Source organism: Haliotis rufescens, unplaced genomic scaffold (genome assembly GCF_023055435.1).
Source record: "Haliotis rufescens isolate VD_foot unplaced genomic scaffold, xgHalRufe1.0.p SCAF_25, whole genome shotgun sequence".
NCBI lineage: Eukaryota > Metazoa > Mollusca > Gastropoda > Lepetellida > Haliotidae > Haliotis > Haliotis rufescens.
In genome coordinates, this window is record NW_025963946.1 from 6,379,742 (window position 1) to 6,397,038 (window position 17,297).

General features: G+C 41.6%; 1 protein-coding gene across 1 annotated transcript; it reads left to right on the forward strand.

The window, feature by feature from the left end:
* The first annotated feature begins 431 nt into the window (after positions 1-431).
* Positions 432-13,861, forward strand: LOC124150051 (transcription initiation factor TFIID subunit 9B-like). The gene is made up of 6 exons (XM_046521943.2): positions 432-587; positions 3,487-3,623; positions 5,661-5,792; positions 8,181-8,250; positions 9,648-9,770; positions 12,385-13,861. Exons 1-6 carry the CDS (start codon positions 467-469, stop codon positions 12,552-12,554), a joined length of 753 nt encoding a protein of 250 aa, XP_046377899.1. The 5' UTR covers positions 432-466; the 3' UTR covers positions 12,555-13,861.
* The last annotated feature ends 3,436 nt before the right edge of the window (positions 13,862-17,297 follow it).

Genomic DNA, 17,297 nt, shown 5'->3' on the forward strand with positions numbered 1-17,297 from the left:
CCAGCTAGATAACGGCGGTCTGTAAATAATCGAGTCTGGACCAGACAACCCAGTGATTGATATCATGGATGAGCATCGATTCACGCAATTTGGATGCGATGACATGTATCAACCAACTCAGCGAGCCTGACCAACCGCGATCCCGTTAGTCGCCTCTCATGACAAGCAAATAGTCGCCTTTTACAGCAAGCCTGGGCTGCCGAAAACCTATGATTCGATCCCGGATCTAAGAATCTCAACAGAAACTCGTCGTCCCTGATACACAAAATACACATTATCACTCTGATTTTCATAAAAGCGGTGAAATTACACATGAAGCAAGATAACAGGTCAATATTTTTATATTACAGAATACATATTGATTTTTAAAAACTCAGCTGATGTTGCAAAAGCATTACGATTTACTTTCTGGCTGTTGTCGAGTTGGGAGTTGTCTCCCCAAAGCGCCACCTATACTATTGTAAAGATGGCGGCTCCGGCGAAAAGCTCGCCGAGGGACGCTCAAGTAATGGCAGCAATTTTGAAAGATATGGGCGTTTTAGACTACGAACCAAGGTTGATTAATCAAATGCTTGAATTTACCTACCGTAAGTACCAAACTGAAACAAAATAGGCTTCGTCCTGCCACGTTATGAAGCATTGTTTTCACTGTTTTGATTCACAGTCCTTGTTCATCACGAAATCGGGTAATGGTCAGTGATTAATATCAATATCCTTCCAACACGCGGGAACTACAAGTGACAATAGATGCCCGAGTCACCTTCCATGTCGCAAATGAATGTAGATCATGTCATCGTATGCAGACGTCATTGATTAGATCGATAGGCCTGGTTGTTCCTTTTACGAAAGGCGACTATGGTTGTCGTAAGAGGCCACTAACGGGATCGGGTGGTCAGGCTCGCTGTCTTTGTTGATGCATGTCATCGTATCCCAATTGCGTGGATCGATGCTCATGATGTCAATCACTGGATTGTTTGGTCGAGACTCAATTATTTACCGTCATATACCTGGAATATTGCTGTGTGCGGAGTTAAACAACAAACAAAATCATGATCATCCAGTATGATCCACTGGTCCAGTGCCAACCATGGGTCCATTCTTAGCGCTAAAGCAGTCGGTGCCAAAACCTTTAGAGTCGACCAGACCGAACCTGTTCGGTTCTTAGTGTGTTAATGTATGGACATTTGTTAGTAATGCTTACTGGACCCACAGGGCTTTTTAGTGAAATTTGGCATCAAAGGGTGCTTTCACCAATGAATCTGCATGAATTAAAATTAAGGTAAAACGTCTTGTAGTAGAGTGATGAAATTTTATCTTTACTCAGCGTTAGAAATTGGCACTAGTCCTATAGTCCTCGTCAAACTCCCCAATGGTTAAGGTTTCATAAGGACTAGTAGAAATTTGCCCTTTATAAGGCTTTTGCTACTTGTTATCATTATAAGGACCAGTGGACGAACAATGTTAGTTTCCACCCCTGTTTACTACACACGGTTGCGGACTATTGGCTAAAGGAACTGCCGGAAATTGCATTGTGGTATGAGACCCTGAACTGTGCAGTGCAACATGCAGTCACTTGCTGTCGTTGAATACAATGTGATACACATGCATTTTACTAGATACCTATATCCACCATGATTGTTGGATGTTATTAATATAGTGGCATGTAACAGCATTACAATATTACAAAATGGGTGATAAAGCTCAAAATAAGTAGACAAAAATGATTCTCGTTGCATTTGCATAGTTTAATATGACTAGATCTCAAAACTGACTATAAGCAATTCATAAACATAATCAACATCGGAAATTGGGACAATTCGATATAAAATTCCATTGTGGCATGCGTAACCCATCAGTGATGTTCCTCTGGGACATCTTTTAACAAGTACATAGTATTTTTCAGTAACTTTGGTAGTTAAAAATCTCATTTACTTACAAAATCATTCAATTAAACCCTTTTCGTAGAGCGGAAGCATCCGGTATCGCCATGAGCACATTATTATTTTTATTTTTTTTTAATTATTATTATTATTATTATATTAAAAACCTAGAAATTGTTACCTGGTTACTAAGGAAAATGATTGACTGATTTTGTAAGTAAATGTAATTTTTAGCTACCAAAGTTACTGAAAAATACTATGTATTTGTTGAAAGATGGCCTTACAAATATAGTGGAAGGTAACCTTTGAAGTGCATTCGTGCCTGTTAACTCTCATCTGACTTTCGGGGGGCACGGGTGGCCCAGTTGTTTAAGGTGCCGCGATTCGCTGTGCAGAGTTGGGTCCCTTGGGCACGCCAGAAACCTATGATTGTGGGTTCGAATCCCGATTATGTTTCTAGGTTTGTCAGCACCATACCCTTGCTCGTGGGTTTCACTGAAGTGGTAGACGTCTAAGACCTGCATCACTTCGGGCTTTCCTCCCACATTAAGCTGACACGCCGTGATATAACTGGAATACTGTTAAAATCGGCGTTAAACCCAACTCACTCACTAATCTGACTTTCAGCTTGAAATATGAAGAAACAGGGCCAGGATCATAGATCCGTCCTAGATAAGAATGCAAGTAGTAATGTTTGGGCATGTTGGATGTGTGTGTTTTCATGGACATTTTCCCGTGAAGATACGGATTAGAACTGGTCTACAGCAACCGAAGAGGCAACTATGCTTGTTGTAGGAGGTGACTAATGGGATCGGGTGGTCAGGCTCGCTGACTTGGTAGACACATGTCATTGTATCCCAATTGCGAGGATTGTTGTTCATGATATCAATCACTGGATTGTCTGGTCCAGACTCAATTATCTACAGACCGCCGTCATATAGCTGGAATGTTGCTGAGTGCAGCGTTAAACAAACAAACAGTGATGTGTGTCATATAGTTGTAATATTGCTGAGTGTGGCGTTAAACAAAAGACCAACAAAATGTCATGGACGGGACAGGGTTGTATGTTTGTATCGATTGTTTATCAGAGCTCCAGATAAGCTTTTGTTGCTGTGGGTATTTTACACATGCATTTTTAAATCATTGGGTATCAGTAATTCTATCTGGGTATTCAAATTTCTGTTACCCACTAGTTTTTACACATGTGGGTATTTAAGTTAAATATTTAAAAACACCTATTCCTCTAGTCCCTGCAAACTGGTGTCGTGTGCGTTCGAGAGCTTTGTAGGACTCAAAAATACCACGATACTTCCACAAGAAAGTGTGATGGCAAATGATCATGATGTAACTGTCATCGTGGAGTTTGGCAAGGTTGACGGAATGCCCGTTTATAATTTCAAAATAAGTTGCTAATTTACGAAGGGTTACTTCACAATATTTTGATGATACGCACAAGTTTTATTTTTGTAGCGTATCTGTAATGTCGTTGCGTGTTTGATACACTTGGATTTTATTTTACTGCGTATTTCTGCATTTTTGATGCGTATTTTACGCAGATATGCAGCTTATCTGGAGCTCTGTTTATGTTTTGTTTTGTTGCTTTCAGGATACATCACTGACATCCTGGATGATGCTAAAGTCTACTCAACTCATGCCAACAAGAAGAACCTGGACACAGATGATGTCAAGCTAGCCATTCAGTGCAAGATGGATCACTCTTTCACTACACCTCCACCAAGAGATGTAAGTATCTGTAGACCACCTCCATGGCCTAGTGGATAGAGTCTCTGACCGGAGAGTGGTCGCATCATACCAAAGGACATTAAAAGATGATACTTGTTGTCATTCTGCCTGGCTCTCAGCATTGACATAAAACAATGATTGGCTGGATCTGAGTCAGTGAAATGAGTAAGAGTCGGAGTGGGGTGTCCATGTTAAACTGCAGCATGGTTGGTTGGTTTGTTGTTTAACACCGCACTCAGCAATATTCCAGCTACATGAGGGCGGTCTGTTAATAATTGAGTAAATATCATGGGCATCGATCCACGCAATTGGGATCGATGACATGCTTCAACCAAGTCAGTGAGCCTGACCATCCAATCTCATTAGTCACCTCTTATGACAAGCAGAGTCACCCTTTATGGCAAGTATGGGTTGCTGAAGACCCTGGATCTTCACGGGTCTTGCAGCTTGGCATCTCAGTGGGCTAGCACTATAAACCTGCATAATTCTCCCTATTATGTTCCAAGGTTTATCAGCACAATACCCATGCTAGTTGGATATACCGGAGTGGTAAGCATGGTAAGCGACCAACACCTGCTTCACTTGTCCACCCAAATCATGCTGAAATTGAATTACCGAATTCAACATAATAAGCACCCAGGGCGCTCTCAAAATTAGGAATGGGGGGCTGTTATTAGAATATTATTTTGGTGGAAAAAAACAGAGTCGAAAGATAAATTTCATGGTTTATGCTGACAGCCTGAAATGTTTATGTACGACAGATATATTTTTCCAGAATTAAATTGCCCATAATTAAGGGTGAATATAACACACGGTAGTGTATTAAACGCGAAAAAATAAGTCTTGCGTACATTGATCAGTTGGAAGGGGTTCTAATTGGGATTGTTCACTTGCAAATATATTAGCAAGTATCGTCGTGGGCGCTTACTGGAGCGGGGCGCTTATTACGTCGTATACGGTATATTGAAAGCTGCGTCAAGGTTTTACCTTGACCTACAATTTGTTTGTTTGTGGTAATGCCACATTCAGCTATATGATATGTAAATAATCAAGTCTGGACCAGACAATCCAGTGATTAATATCATGAGCATCGATCTTCGCAAATGACCACCCGATCCCGTTAGTCACCTATTACAATAAGCATAGTCGCCTTATATGTCAAGCATGGGTTGTTGAAGACCTTTTCTACCCCCGATCTTCACAGGTCCCTTGATCTACAAAACTAGGGGTCCAGATGACCCCGAAACATGTCAACTATATTTCAAAGGTCCCTACAGGAAATATGAGGTCCTGCTAACAATGGTTAATTAATGCAATGGTGCAGTGTACTGTAAGATTTAGTGATTACTGTAATTACAAGAACTTCATTCTTGTCAAGAATTTGGTATTATTAATATTATTGCGCATCCCTTGGGACGTAATGTATCTTTTATTTTGTGTCCATTCAATACATTTATGCATACTGGAAGAACATTTCCGCAAGAGTCAGTCCAACATTTTGTGTAGGGGAAGTGGGGTAGCAAGTGGAAAAGCGTAGGTAGCATCCGCCCGGAGAGCAGAAGGTCCGGGGTTTGATCCCCGGCCGCGGCATACCAAAATACGTTTAAAGATGGTACTTGTTGTTACCCTGTCTGGCGCTCAGCATTAAGGGGCAAAAACAAGGACTGGTCGGCTCAGAGTCAGTATACTGTGTCTGAGTGGGGTATTCATGTTAAACTGCGGCATGGTATCTCAGTGAGCTAGCACTATAAATTGGCATGAGTCCGGACTAGTACAAGCAGCCACACAAACACACACACGTACATGCACATCGCTATATAAGTGCAATAATCTTGGCCGGACCGTTAATCCCCATTTCACCTCACCGAAGACCCAGGTTCGATTCCCCACATGGGTACATTGTGTGAAGCCCATTTCTGGTGTCCCCCACCGTGATATTGCTGATGTTGCTAAAATTGCATAAAACCATATCCACTCACTCACTCACTCACTCCAAGCTCCTGTGTAACATTGCTTCATCCTGGTTGTTTTCTACAGATGCTGATGGAGATAGCACGACACAAGAACGGTCAGCAGCTGCCCCTCATCAAGCCCTACTCCTTGCCACGCCTGCCACCAGACAGGTACTGTCTCAGTGCTCCCAACTACAGGCTGAGGACTCTCAAGAAGGTAAGCTTTTCTGCCCATGCGTGTTGCGGTACATCTTCCCGAGGCAAGATAGTTTACTGACTTTAAAAGTCCAGTATCCACCCTTGCCGAATTAGGCTGGAATTCCTGGGCTCGATCGTAGCTCCACCAGTGGCTATTACGAGTTATGTCCCTTCTATGCCGCTCCTATTGACCAATCAGATTCAACCTCTCGTATCACTTGCATTTGCTTCAAACAAAACGGTGGCGCCCAGTCAAGACGATCTGATTGATAATCAAGATCTATATTGTGATTAAACGAGTTTTACATCGCGAAGTGCATCAAATCACGTGAGCACCTTGATTAAAAGCATGAAAAAAATTAGAAAATATCTGTTGACAACGAGTTAGCGGTTTTGCAAATCCTGCAGTCGACCGAAATCTGCATGACACTGTATGAACAGGATTTCGATTTTGGTGCGCGATTTTGATTGGACTATGCATAGACTCGTAAGTCCAGCCAAAATGTAACTCCATAATACCAGCCTAGTTCGGCAAGGGTGGAAACTGGACTTTTATTGTCAGTTAACTCTCTTGCCTCGGGAAGATGACAATACGTGGATTGTTAGTTTGTGAGATCCCGATATGCTGTTAACAGAAGTTTCTTCCCTTAATGGCGGAAGTGGCTTAGCGCCACCTGTATGTATGGCGGAACTCTAGGAGATGGTGTAATAGAGGACTCACCTGCTGTATTTAAGCCTGCATTTGGGTTTCCGGGTTTCAAACAGATAACATATTGTGTCCATTTAATAGCTGTTATTATTTGTTACATTTTTATAATCATAATAACCATTTCTTTGTTTTTTAGAAGTGTTTGATATTTTGTGTTTTTTTCAGAGTTGTTCTTAAGTGATTTCATCATTTCTTGCAATTTGTTGTGTATAGTGCGGTTGTATCTTCAGTCCTTATCATGTGGGGTAGCCTTGTTTTAAAGTGGTCGCTCATCATGCAGAAGAACCCGGGTTTGATTCCCCACATGGGTACAATGTGTGAAGCCCATTTCCGGTGTCCCCGCGTTGATATTACTGGAATATTGCTAAAAGTGGCGTATAACGGTACTCACTCATTTACCATATTGTGATATGTATCATAGCGTGAGCTTTCAGTCAATACTCAGCTCTCGATTCCAGTTTAGATTAGGCCTGGAGCAAAATAAGTGGGTTGATTGATAAGTTCTAAGCCTCACATGGGAGGAATTGCGTGAAATCTTTTGATGTGTACATTGCATGATGTCATTAAGGTATACATGTATCCAGCGTTCCCGTTTACCAGTATTCTACCGGTAAAATTAGGCTTGGACCGGTTATTCATGTGACTGCCAGTCCCTGTGGACCGGCAAATAAAGTACCTTAGAAATCTTTGTTGTTGAACAAAACATTGGTGATATTCATATAAGTACATTTATAAGTACATTCGAACAAAGTCAGCTTGTCTGTTACCAACAGGGTTTCCCCTTGTCTATTTCTAGGTTAAATATCCATATTCGAAATATTAAAAAAAGAAGAGAAAATTGTGACTGAAGTTTGTATGAATGACGTATAGCTCAAAATAAAAAAACTTCAGAAATGACATCTTTGCACTGAACATTATGTTGAAAGAATTGAAACAAAATAATTTTCGTATTTTCTTTTATTTGTTGAAAGTTGGGACTGGCAAAAATTAGTGGGGACTATTAGGGTAGAACAGGTCTTCAGCAACTCATGCTTGCCATAAAAGGCGACTACGCTTGTCGTGAGGGGCGACTAACGGGATCGGGTGGTCAGGCTCGCTGACTTGGTTGATACATGTCATCGTATCCCAATTCCGTGGATCGATGCTCATGATGTCAATCACTGGAGTGTCTGGTCCAGACTCAATTATTTACAGACCGCCATCATAATAGCTGTTTCTTGCATTTAGGTATTTAACTTAAAACCTGTTTCGTAACAATCCCATTAATTCATTTAAAACTATTTGAATAGTAGTGTAATCACCACGGGAAGCCTTTTTTGTTTGCAAAACCTAGTATTGTAAGAAAGGGGCTTTGTTCAAATCACCAATCAGCGAGTGTTTACGGTACAATATGTACATTGACTTGGCACAATGTGCTTTTCAATTGGCATCTATCTGTATGTTTGTCGCGCAAGCATTTCTGATTGTAACTGTCGGTAAGTGGTTTTCGCGATCAGGTGATACACTCATTTTATCTAACAGTTGTAATATAAGCAATCGTTTTATCTAAAAGTTATGATATATGCATTGATTTTATTTCAATATTTTTCGCTGCATATTTGATGCATTAGGATTTTATTTTCTGCATATTTCAGTTTATTTAATGCATATTTTACACAAACACATAGCTTATCTCGACCTCTACTTTCACTGTTTCAGTCAAGAATCCAGATTGGGCTACCACAGTTTTCTTCCGGTTCTCCGAGAATCAGCATAGCTCCCATGCAGTGTAAGTGTTCACCCTGTCTGAAAGTACCCCCCTCCATGGTGTAGTGAATAGAGTGTCTGTGTGTGGAGTGGCTTCATCCTCGTCCACCTCATACAAGAAGTCGTCACAAGATGGTACTTGTTGTTACCCTGTCTTGGGCTCAGCATTAAGGGGCTAAAACAAGGACCGGTGGGCTCAGAGTCAGTATACTGTGTCTGAGAGGGGTATCCATGTTTACCTGCATCATCATATCTCAGTGGGCTAGCACTATACAACAGGCATTAGTACAGACTAATATAAGCAGCTAAAGTCATGTTGTTAAGAGGTATGACTAATGTTGTATTGTATTTCACTGCTAACAGCGGGCACGGGTGGCCCAGTCGTCTAAGGTGCCGCGATTCGCTGTGCAGAGTTGCGTCCCTTTGGCACGCCAGAAACCTGTGATTGTGGGTTCGAATCCCCGTTCACCCCGATTATGTTTCTAGGTTTGTCAGCACCATACCCGTGCTCGTGGGTTTCACTGAAGTGGTAAACGTCTGAGACCTGCATCACTTTGGGCTTTCCTCCCACATTAAGCTGACACGCCGTGATATAACTGAAATACTGTTGCGGTGTTAAACCCCTCTCACTCACTCACTCTCTGATAACACTACTGGACCAGTAATGGGAAGAGCCTGTAATATTTTGCATTGCTTCATTGAGTGCAATGTTAAAATCCCTCTAAATTTAAGAAAATCAAAACTATAAACAGTCCAAATTTTGAACGACATAATGTTTTCTTTCAATTTGCCTGCCATGTGCATTTTGATTGGAATCCGACATACGACCCAGCAATATCACATTTGGTCGTGGGGCGGGTGGGATTTTAAGTCAATTAATTTATTATGGCCTGAACAGATCTTTATTCATATGTTTTTTTCTCAAAGAGACGGCTTCTGTGGTCTAGTGGTAGAGCTTCTGCCCTGAAAACGGAAGGTCCAGGGTTCAATAAAGTGGCTAAAACAAGGACTGGTCGGCTCGGAGTCAGTATACTGTACTGAAGACCCAGGTTGGATTCCCGACATGGGTACAATGTGTGAAGCCCATTTCTGGTGTTCCCCGCCGTGATGTTGCTGGAATATTGCTGAAAGCGGCGTAAAACCATACTCACTCACTGTGTCTGAGTGGGGTGTTCATGTTTAGCTGCGACATCGTATCGGCATTAGTCTGGACTCGTACAAGCAAAAAACTTATGCACTCGCGCACACGCACACACATCGCTATATAAGTGCAGCGATATTAAACCTCATTTGACCTCTTCTTTAAGAAAATGTCAATAGAATGTTTATGTGCATGTTTAGGATTTTGGATTGCTAGATAGTGTAGGAATCCCATTCGGGGCAGGTGATTCATGACATATCTTTAATTCTCCCTTTCAGCAAAGGGCTCCAGTTCATCTAGTCATGGACTCACAGTGGTATCAAAAGCTCAACCCACAGTGACAATCATCAGTAAACCTGCCACAGCCACAATTCCTAAACCTACTATTAGAGTCAACACAGGTTAGTGTCATGCATATGTTCCTGCCGCAGCCACGATTCCTAAACCTACTATTAGAGTCAACACAGGTTAGTATCATGCATATGTTCCTGCCACAGCCACGATTCCTAAACCTACTATTAGAGTCAACACAGGTTAGTGTCATGCATATGTTCCTGCCGCAGCCACGATTCCTAAACCTACTATTAGAGTCAACACAGGTTAGTATCATGCATATGTTCCTACCAGCCACGATTCCTAAACCTACTATTAGAGTCAACACAGGTTAGTATCATGCAGTTGTTCCTGTCACATCCACGATTCCTAAACCTACCATTAGAGTCAACACAGGTTAGTATCATGCATATGTTCCTAATTAAGGTTGGCGGGGCAGGATAGGTCAAGTGGTTAACTGGTGTGTTAACTTTCATGGTCAGTTAACGCCCTTGCCTCGGGAAGATGGAGGGATGTAGAAGGGACATAACTCGTAATAGCCATTGATGGCGCTTCGATCAGAAATTCAAGACTAGTTTGGTCAAGGGTGGAAACTGGAATTTTACAGTCAATTAACTCCCTTGCCTTGGGAAGATGATCCTATTTTTTAACAGTTAAGATGAAATTGCTGCTATTCCGAGGGATTAAAACATAAATTCATGTTCATACAAGGTGGTGTGTTCAACAGTAGAATTCAGCTACACAGTGTTCCCTCGCTATTGTACTCTTCAATATAGAGCTTACTCAGTTATAGGGGCGGTCGGGTAGCCTAGTGGTTAAAACGTTCGCTCCTCACGCCGAACACCCGGGTTCGATTCCCGACATGGGTACAATGTGTGACTGGTGTCCCCCGTCGTGATATTGCTGGAATATTGCTAAAAGCGGCGTAAAACCATACTCACTCACTACTCAGTTATAGCACGCGCCGGTAAAGCATGGCTCCCAAAATTTACTTATATTTTTAATAAACTCAAGTTTTCCAATGACATGATGTTCTCCCCATGTCTAGAAACATTATCAGCTGATCACCGAAATCACGTAAAACCGAAATACCAGTCAACAAATCCAAACTGTATTCCGATAGAACAAAAAAAACTCAATAAATAGCATGAATTCCATTGCCTCATCTGTCAGCTTCCATTGCACTCGAGTGACAACACCTGTTTGATATCACCTGATTGGTTTGTACTTTCGCTGTCTTTTCATGAATGAACAACCGTGTTTTGGTGCACAGTTTTTGAGATTATTCTTGCAGGTCAGCATTAAAACTCAAAAAGTAAATGCAAATTTAAACACTATTTTCCTTTTCATCAGGGGGCACGGGTGGCCCAGTCGTCTTAGGCGCCGCGCTTCGCTGTGCAGAGTTGCGTCCCTTGGGCACGCCAGAAACCTATGATTGTGGGTTCGAATCCCGGTTCGCCTCGATTATGTTTCTAGGTTTGTCAGCACCATACCCGTGCTCATGGGTTTCACCGAAGTGGTAAATGTCTGAGACCTGCATCACTTCGGGCTTTCCTCCCACATTAAGCTGACACGCCGCGATATAACTGGAATACTGTTAAAAGCGGCGTTAAACCCAACTCACTCACTCACTCACTCCTTTTCATCATGACACAGGCACCAAAATGTTGAATGACTACAGGCTGTTCTGAACTTCTGATAGCAGTACAGTATTTCCCATGACTTTAATATTGACAAAAGTTGGACGTGTCAAATCACTATCATTAATTCAATATGGATGCAATAAAAGTCATGGGACCTTTAAATTTAGCCAGGACCGGTATTTTCATCTGCTACCGGCCCATGTGACCAGCATATAAAAATGCCAATGGAAATACTGTAACGGGATCAGTTGGTCACGCTCGCAGACTTGGTTGATGCATGTCATCAAATTCCAATTGCTTAAAACGATGCTCATGATGTCAATCAGTGGATTGTCTGGTGCAGACTCCATTTTTTACAGAACCTTGCATATAGCTGGGACATTGCTGAGTTTAGCGTTAAAAAAGAAACAAACAAAGCTTATGTGAATTATTGAGGGTGTTCAACGAAGATATTGTGTGAAGGGCATAGGCATGTACATACATATTTTTCATATTTGTTAATAATAGTTTGATTTGTAAGTTGGCCAACTGGTGTTGACTAACTTCTTCTTGACAAGACTCGTGAAGACTCCGGAATAGAATAGGTCTTCAGTAACCCATGCTTGCCGTAAAAGGCGACTATGCTTGTCGTAAAAGTCGACTAACGGGATCGGGTGGTCAGGCTCGCTGACTTGGTTGATACATGTCATCGATCCCAAGTGAGTGGATCGATTCTCATGATATTAATCACTGGATTGTCTGGTCCAGACTCGATTATTTACAGACCGCCATCATAAAGCTGGAATATTGCTGAGTGCAGCGTTAAACAACAAACCAACCAACCAACCAATCTTCTTGACAAATGATACAATAACACAGCGTTAGAAATTGGCACTAGTCCTGTAGTCCTTGCCAGACTGCCCAATAGTTAAGGTATCATAAGGACCAATAGAAATTTGCCATTTGTAAGGTATTTGCTACATGTTATCATTGTGAGGACTAGTGGACTGAAACGGTTAGGTTCTACCGCTGTAACATGCCTTATTCTCCACATCTTCAGGGATGACCAAAGTCCTTCCCAACACCAGCGGTCAGATCATCACTACCCGACCAATACCAACCAGCACTCTGTCCACTATTGGTCAGCAGGGGGCATTTGGAGGTCAGCCCATGATCCCTGGTATCAACCCTCTCAAGAGGAAGCTGGAAGATGATGATTATGACAAGTGACGTGGATGTTGAGGGGACATCTGGAAGGGGATGATAGTGAGACTGACTAGTGATGAGGTTGCTGAGACTGGATTAGATGTGGCTTCATCAGGGGCTGGACTCCTGGAGGCAGTGTTCTCAATGTTGCAGTGTCAAGTTATCCTGCAGACACTGTTTGGTTAAGCTCAACTAATCAAGACTACAGTATATTGAATATACAACTGTTGCCAAACACATTAGGGTGGTACACATCTTGATACACGATACATAAGAAGGCGAAAAGGCAGTCTACTGGACATCTTCTGCCATTTTGGTAAGGGATGCGCACAAGCTCCTTCCTCAGCAAAACTTTTCAGATGCCAATTTTTCTGCCTCAGTAAATAACAATGGGTTTGGGGAGCTTGAATTAAATGCTTTCGTAAGTAAAGGTAATTTTTATTTCCAAAGTTAATACAAAATACATTGTTGGTTGTTTTTAATTCAGCCCATTGGATATCACTGATGAGGTTGTAGCATGTTCTAATGAACTTCTATTTTTTAGTACATTTTCAATGTTTATGGATTGCTTTGAGACTCTAGTTGGAAGTTTAATCATAAAGCTTACAAATGCAAGCAGAGTCATTTTTACGGCTTATTTTAGCTTTATGGCCCTATTTTTCAAACAGGTGTGTCGTTTGTGGGTTTGTTAGTAGTATCAAACAAACATGGTGGATATGTGCCGGTAAAATGCATATGTATCCATATACTTAACATTTGCCATGTGAGGGAGACATATTCCACCCAAAGAATGAGTTGAGCCTCAAACAACATGTCATCGTCCTGAGGCAAGGGAGTTAACTGACTTTTAAAGTCCAGTTTCTACCCTTGCCGAACTAGGCTGGAATCATTGTGACCGGCTGAAGTAACGAGTCTCTTCTAAAACAACAAACTAAAAATAAATAATCCATCACGTCCAGTACTATGTAAAAACGATTTTGGTCAAGCAAGCTTGGCTGAGAGTGATCCAGAGTGTCTGAAATTAAGTCACCAGCATTGCTATAATGTCAACAAATGTTTCGGGTACCTAGATTCAAATACATCGAGAGCAAACCTCAAGGACCTCAGAACCCTGTAATTTCGAACATTGGTAAACTGTACTAGACATCACAGAATTTTTTTCTGAATGGCCTGTTTGTCATGTAGACTATCATATCAGAATTCACAAAAAAACGTATTCGATGTAATAAGCGCCCACGGCGATATTTTGCTAATATATTGACTAGTGAACAATCCCAATTAGCACCCCTTCCAATTGATCAATGTATATAAGACTTATTTATTTGTGTATAAAACGCACTCGTGTATTATATGCACCCTTAATTATGGGCAATTAAATTCAGGAAAATTATATCTGTCGTGTATAAACATTTCAGGCTGTCAGCATAAACCATGAAAGTTACGATCTTTCAACTGTTTTTTTTTTCTCACTAAAATAATATTCTAATAAGAACCCCTTATTTCTAATTTTGAGAGTGCCTGGGCGCTTATTACGTCAAATACGGTACTTCCATTAGCTGTTCCTTGTTTTCTTTCCTTCACTAAATGGGGGCACTGGTGGCCCAGTCATCTAAGGCGCTGCGATTCGCTGTGCAGAGTTGCGTCCCTTGGGCACGCCAGAAACCTATGATTGTAGGTTCGAATCCCAGTTCACCCCGATTATGTTTCTAGCTTTGTCAGCACCATACCCGTGCTTGTGGGTTTCACCGAAGTGGTAAACGTCTGAGACCTGCATCACTTCGGGCTTTCCTCCTACATTAAGCTGACACGCCGTGATATAACTGTAATACTGTTAAAAGCGGCGTTAAACCCAACTCACTCACTCATCCTTCAGTAAATATACAGTTGGAGAAACAGATCTGAAATATGTTTGGCATAATCATGACCATGAAAAGATGAGTATAGTAGAGCATACACCTTCATTGAAGTCGGACCCTGTAGGCAGACCCATGCTTGCCGTCAAAGGCGACTATGCTTGTCGTAAAAGGCGACTAACGGGATCAATTAAATTGGAGGAGCTTTAATGCTCAGATGTAAATTATTGCATTGAATGCATTGTTAAAATACAATGTTATATACATGTATAATGCCTCTAAACGGAAAAAAGGAGTTTGAAAAGTTCCAGATTCTCAAGGAAATAATTATCTATACCAGTTTGCCAGTCTTTGAAGAACATTTAGAAGTGATACACATAAGGAAGAGAATTTATGGATGTCAAGTTCTTTAGTATGAGGAACACAACGTTTCAGAGAATATGCTAACTCCTTCATCAGGTCAATGATGAAGGAGTAAGTAATAAGTTGACATCCATAAATTCTCTTCAACAGCATTTAAGTTTGGAATCCAATGTAAATCCTTGGCGTGTCCCAGGTCACGGGTGGCCCAGTTGTCTAAGGCACCGTGATTCGCTGTACAGAGTTGCGTCCCTTGGGCATGCCAGAAACCTATGATTGTGGGTTCGAATCCCGGTTCGCCCCGATTATGTTTCTAGGTTTGTCACCACCACACCCGTGCTCGTGGGTTTCACCGAAGTGGTAAACGTCCGAGACCTGCATCACTTCGGGCTTTCCTGCCACATTAAGCTGACACGCTGTGATATAACTGGAATACTGTTAAAAGCGGTCTTAAACCCAACTCACTCACTCACCTTGGTGTGTCCCAACCTGTTTTTTTCCCTTTCAAAATCCAGGACTCAACTCTGCTATGTATTGTTATTTTTTTGGTGGAGTCTGGCAGAAAAGGGCACAATCGACGTATGAGTAATGGTAGGAAGAGGTTTCAAGCCCTATATCCACCTACCATTACCAACACTCTATTGCAACAAATTTGGTTCATGGGGTCTGACTCTGTTCATGTAAGGTGTGTCATCGTACCTATTGGTTTGTCATTGTTTTACAGTCCACAGTAGTATGTCCAGGATATTGCTTTATGTAGCATAAAAGTAAAACCATCAAACAAAAAAAGTCATGGTTAAACACATTACTGAATGTGTTGCTTATCATGTGTGTGTGAAAAAACACACACAGAGACACACTCATACACACAGACACACACAGACTCACACACACACACACACACACACATACACACATAGACTAGCTTCTCATGGAGTCCTGTGGATAATGATGATACTTGTTTCTATAAACTATATCAGTAATACTGATGAACAAGAATGTTTCAGGATATCATAAATCATGTAAAAATAGGAAGCATGTAATTTTTCAGCAGTAGAAAATCAGTGATGAAAATATGTGTCATTGTTTGTGTGTAATTTTACATAGTTGATGTATATATATGATGTATGAATTGTGAGACAGTGTCCATAGAAACTGGTCATGATTAGAATAAATCCTAGTACTTGTAGTAGGCTTTTGTTTTGTGTTTATCTGTTGTGAAGGAATGAAAGCATCCCTTTGCAAATTTGTTTCACAAGTAATATCATAAGAATTGTCACTTGGGGAATGTTTGGATTAGCAGATGTCCATTATAGTTGAGACCACCTCCGTGGTCTGGTGGTAGAGTGTCCCCCAGGAGAGTGAAGGTTTGGGATTCGATCCCCGGCCACGTCATACCAAAAGATGTTAAAAGATGGTACTTGTTGTTACCCTGTCTGGTGCTCAGCATTAAGGGGCTAACAAGGACTGGTTTGATCGGAGTCAATAAACTGTCTGAGTGGGGTATTCACGTTAAACTGCGGCATGGTATCTCAGTGGCCTAGCACTACGAATTGGCATCAGTCGGACTAGAACAAGCATGCGCGCACACGCACACGCACACGCACACGCACACACACACAAACACACACACAGGTTAGGTTAGGTTAGGTTAGGTTAGGTTATCCTAACAAATACACCAAAGGCATGAAAATTATTTTACTTAAATCATGTTGATCAATCTAATACATACTGTCAAAAGATCTATCATACATAGTTAAGATTACTACAGTATATATCAGACCTTATATTAGACTTATTTCTAGGGATATGTTATTTTCTTGGAAGTGATAACTTCAAAGGATTCACTAGAATCCAAGCCTGAAAATTTCTCCTATAGTCATTCAGTCTGTTTTTCCTGCCTGGCTCAGCAGAGTGCCAGCCCTATGATGGCGACCCTTAAATAATGTACCCGAACCAGACAGTGCAGTGATTGATCTTAGGGCAACAACCCACACCATCCGGGTACAATGACATGCCAGTCCATTCAGTCGCCTGGGGCGGTCGGGTAGCCGAGTTGTTAAATCGTTCACTCCTCCCCCCGAAGACCCGGGTTCGATTCCCGACATGGGTACAATGTGTGAAGCGCATTTCTGGTGTCCCCCGCCGTGATATTGCTGGAATATTGCTAAAAGCGGCGTTAAACCATACTCACTCACTCAGGCATTAAGTCACCCCTTACTACCGTCACAGGTAGCTGGGGACCTTTAACCCAGAATCTCACAGAGAAGTCTGAGTGATGATATTTAGGTCCAACAAAATGGCACCGATTGAAAGCAACCAGGTTGGAAGTGAGGTTGTGAGTTGGGTTCTTACGCAATCTCATTAAAATCAGATCTTCATCCTTAGTTCTCACTACCGCTAAACAAAGATCTGAGGACATCCCATAAGGGGTCACGTCAGAACGACCTTTCATCCGACCAATCAGAGTGTCGCTTACCAGATTATGAAAGTGACAGTCGGAATGTGATTTCTAATCATGCGGCCTCGAAAACCTTAAAGCGGGATATTCCGA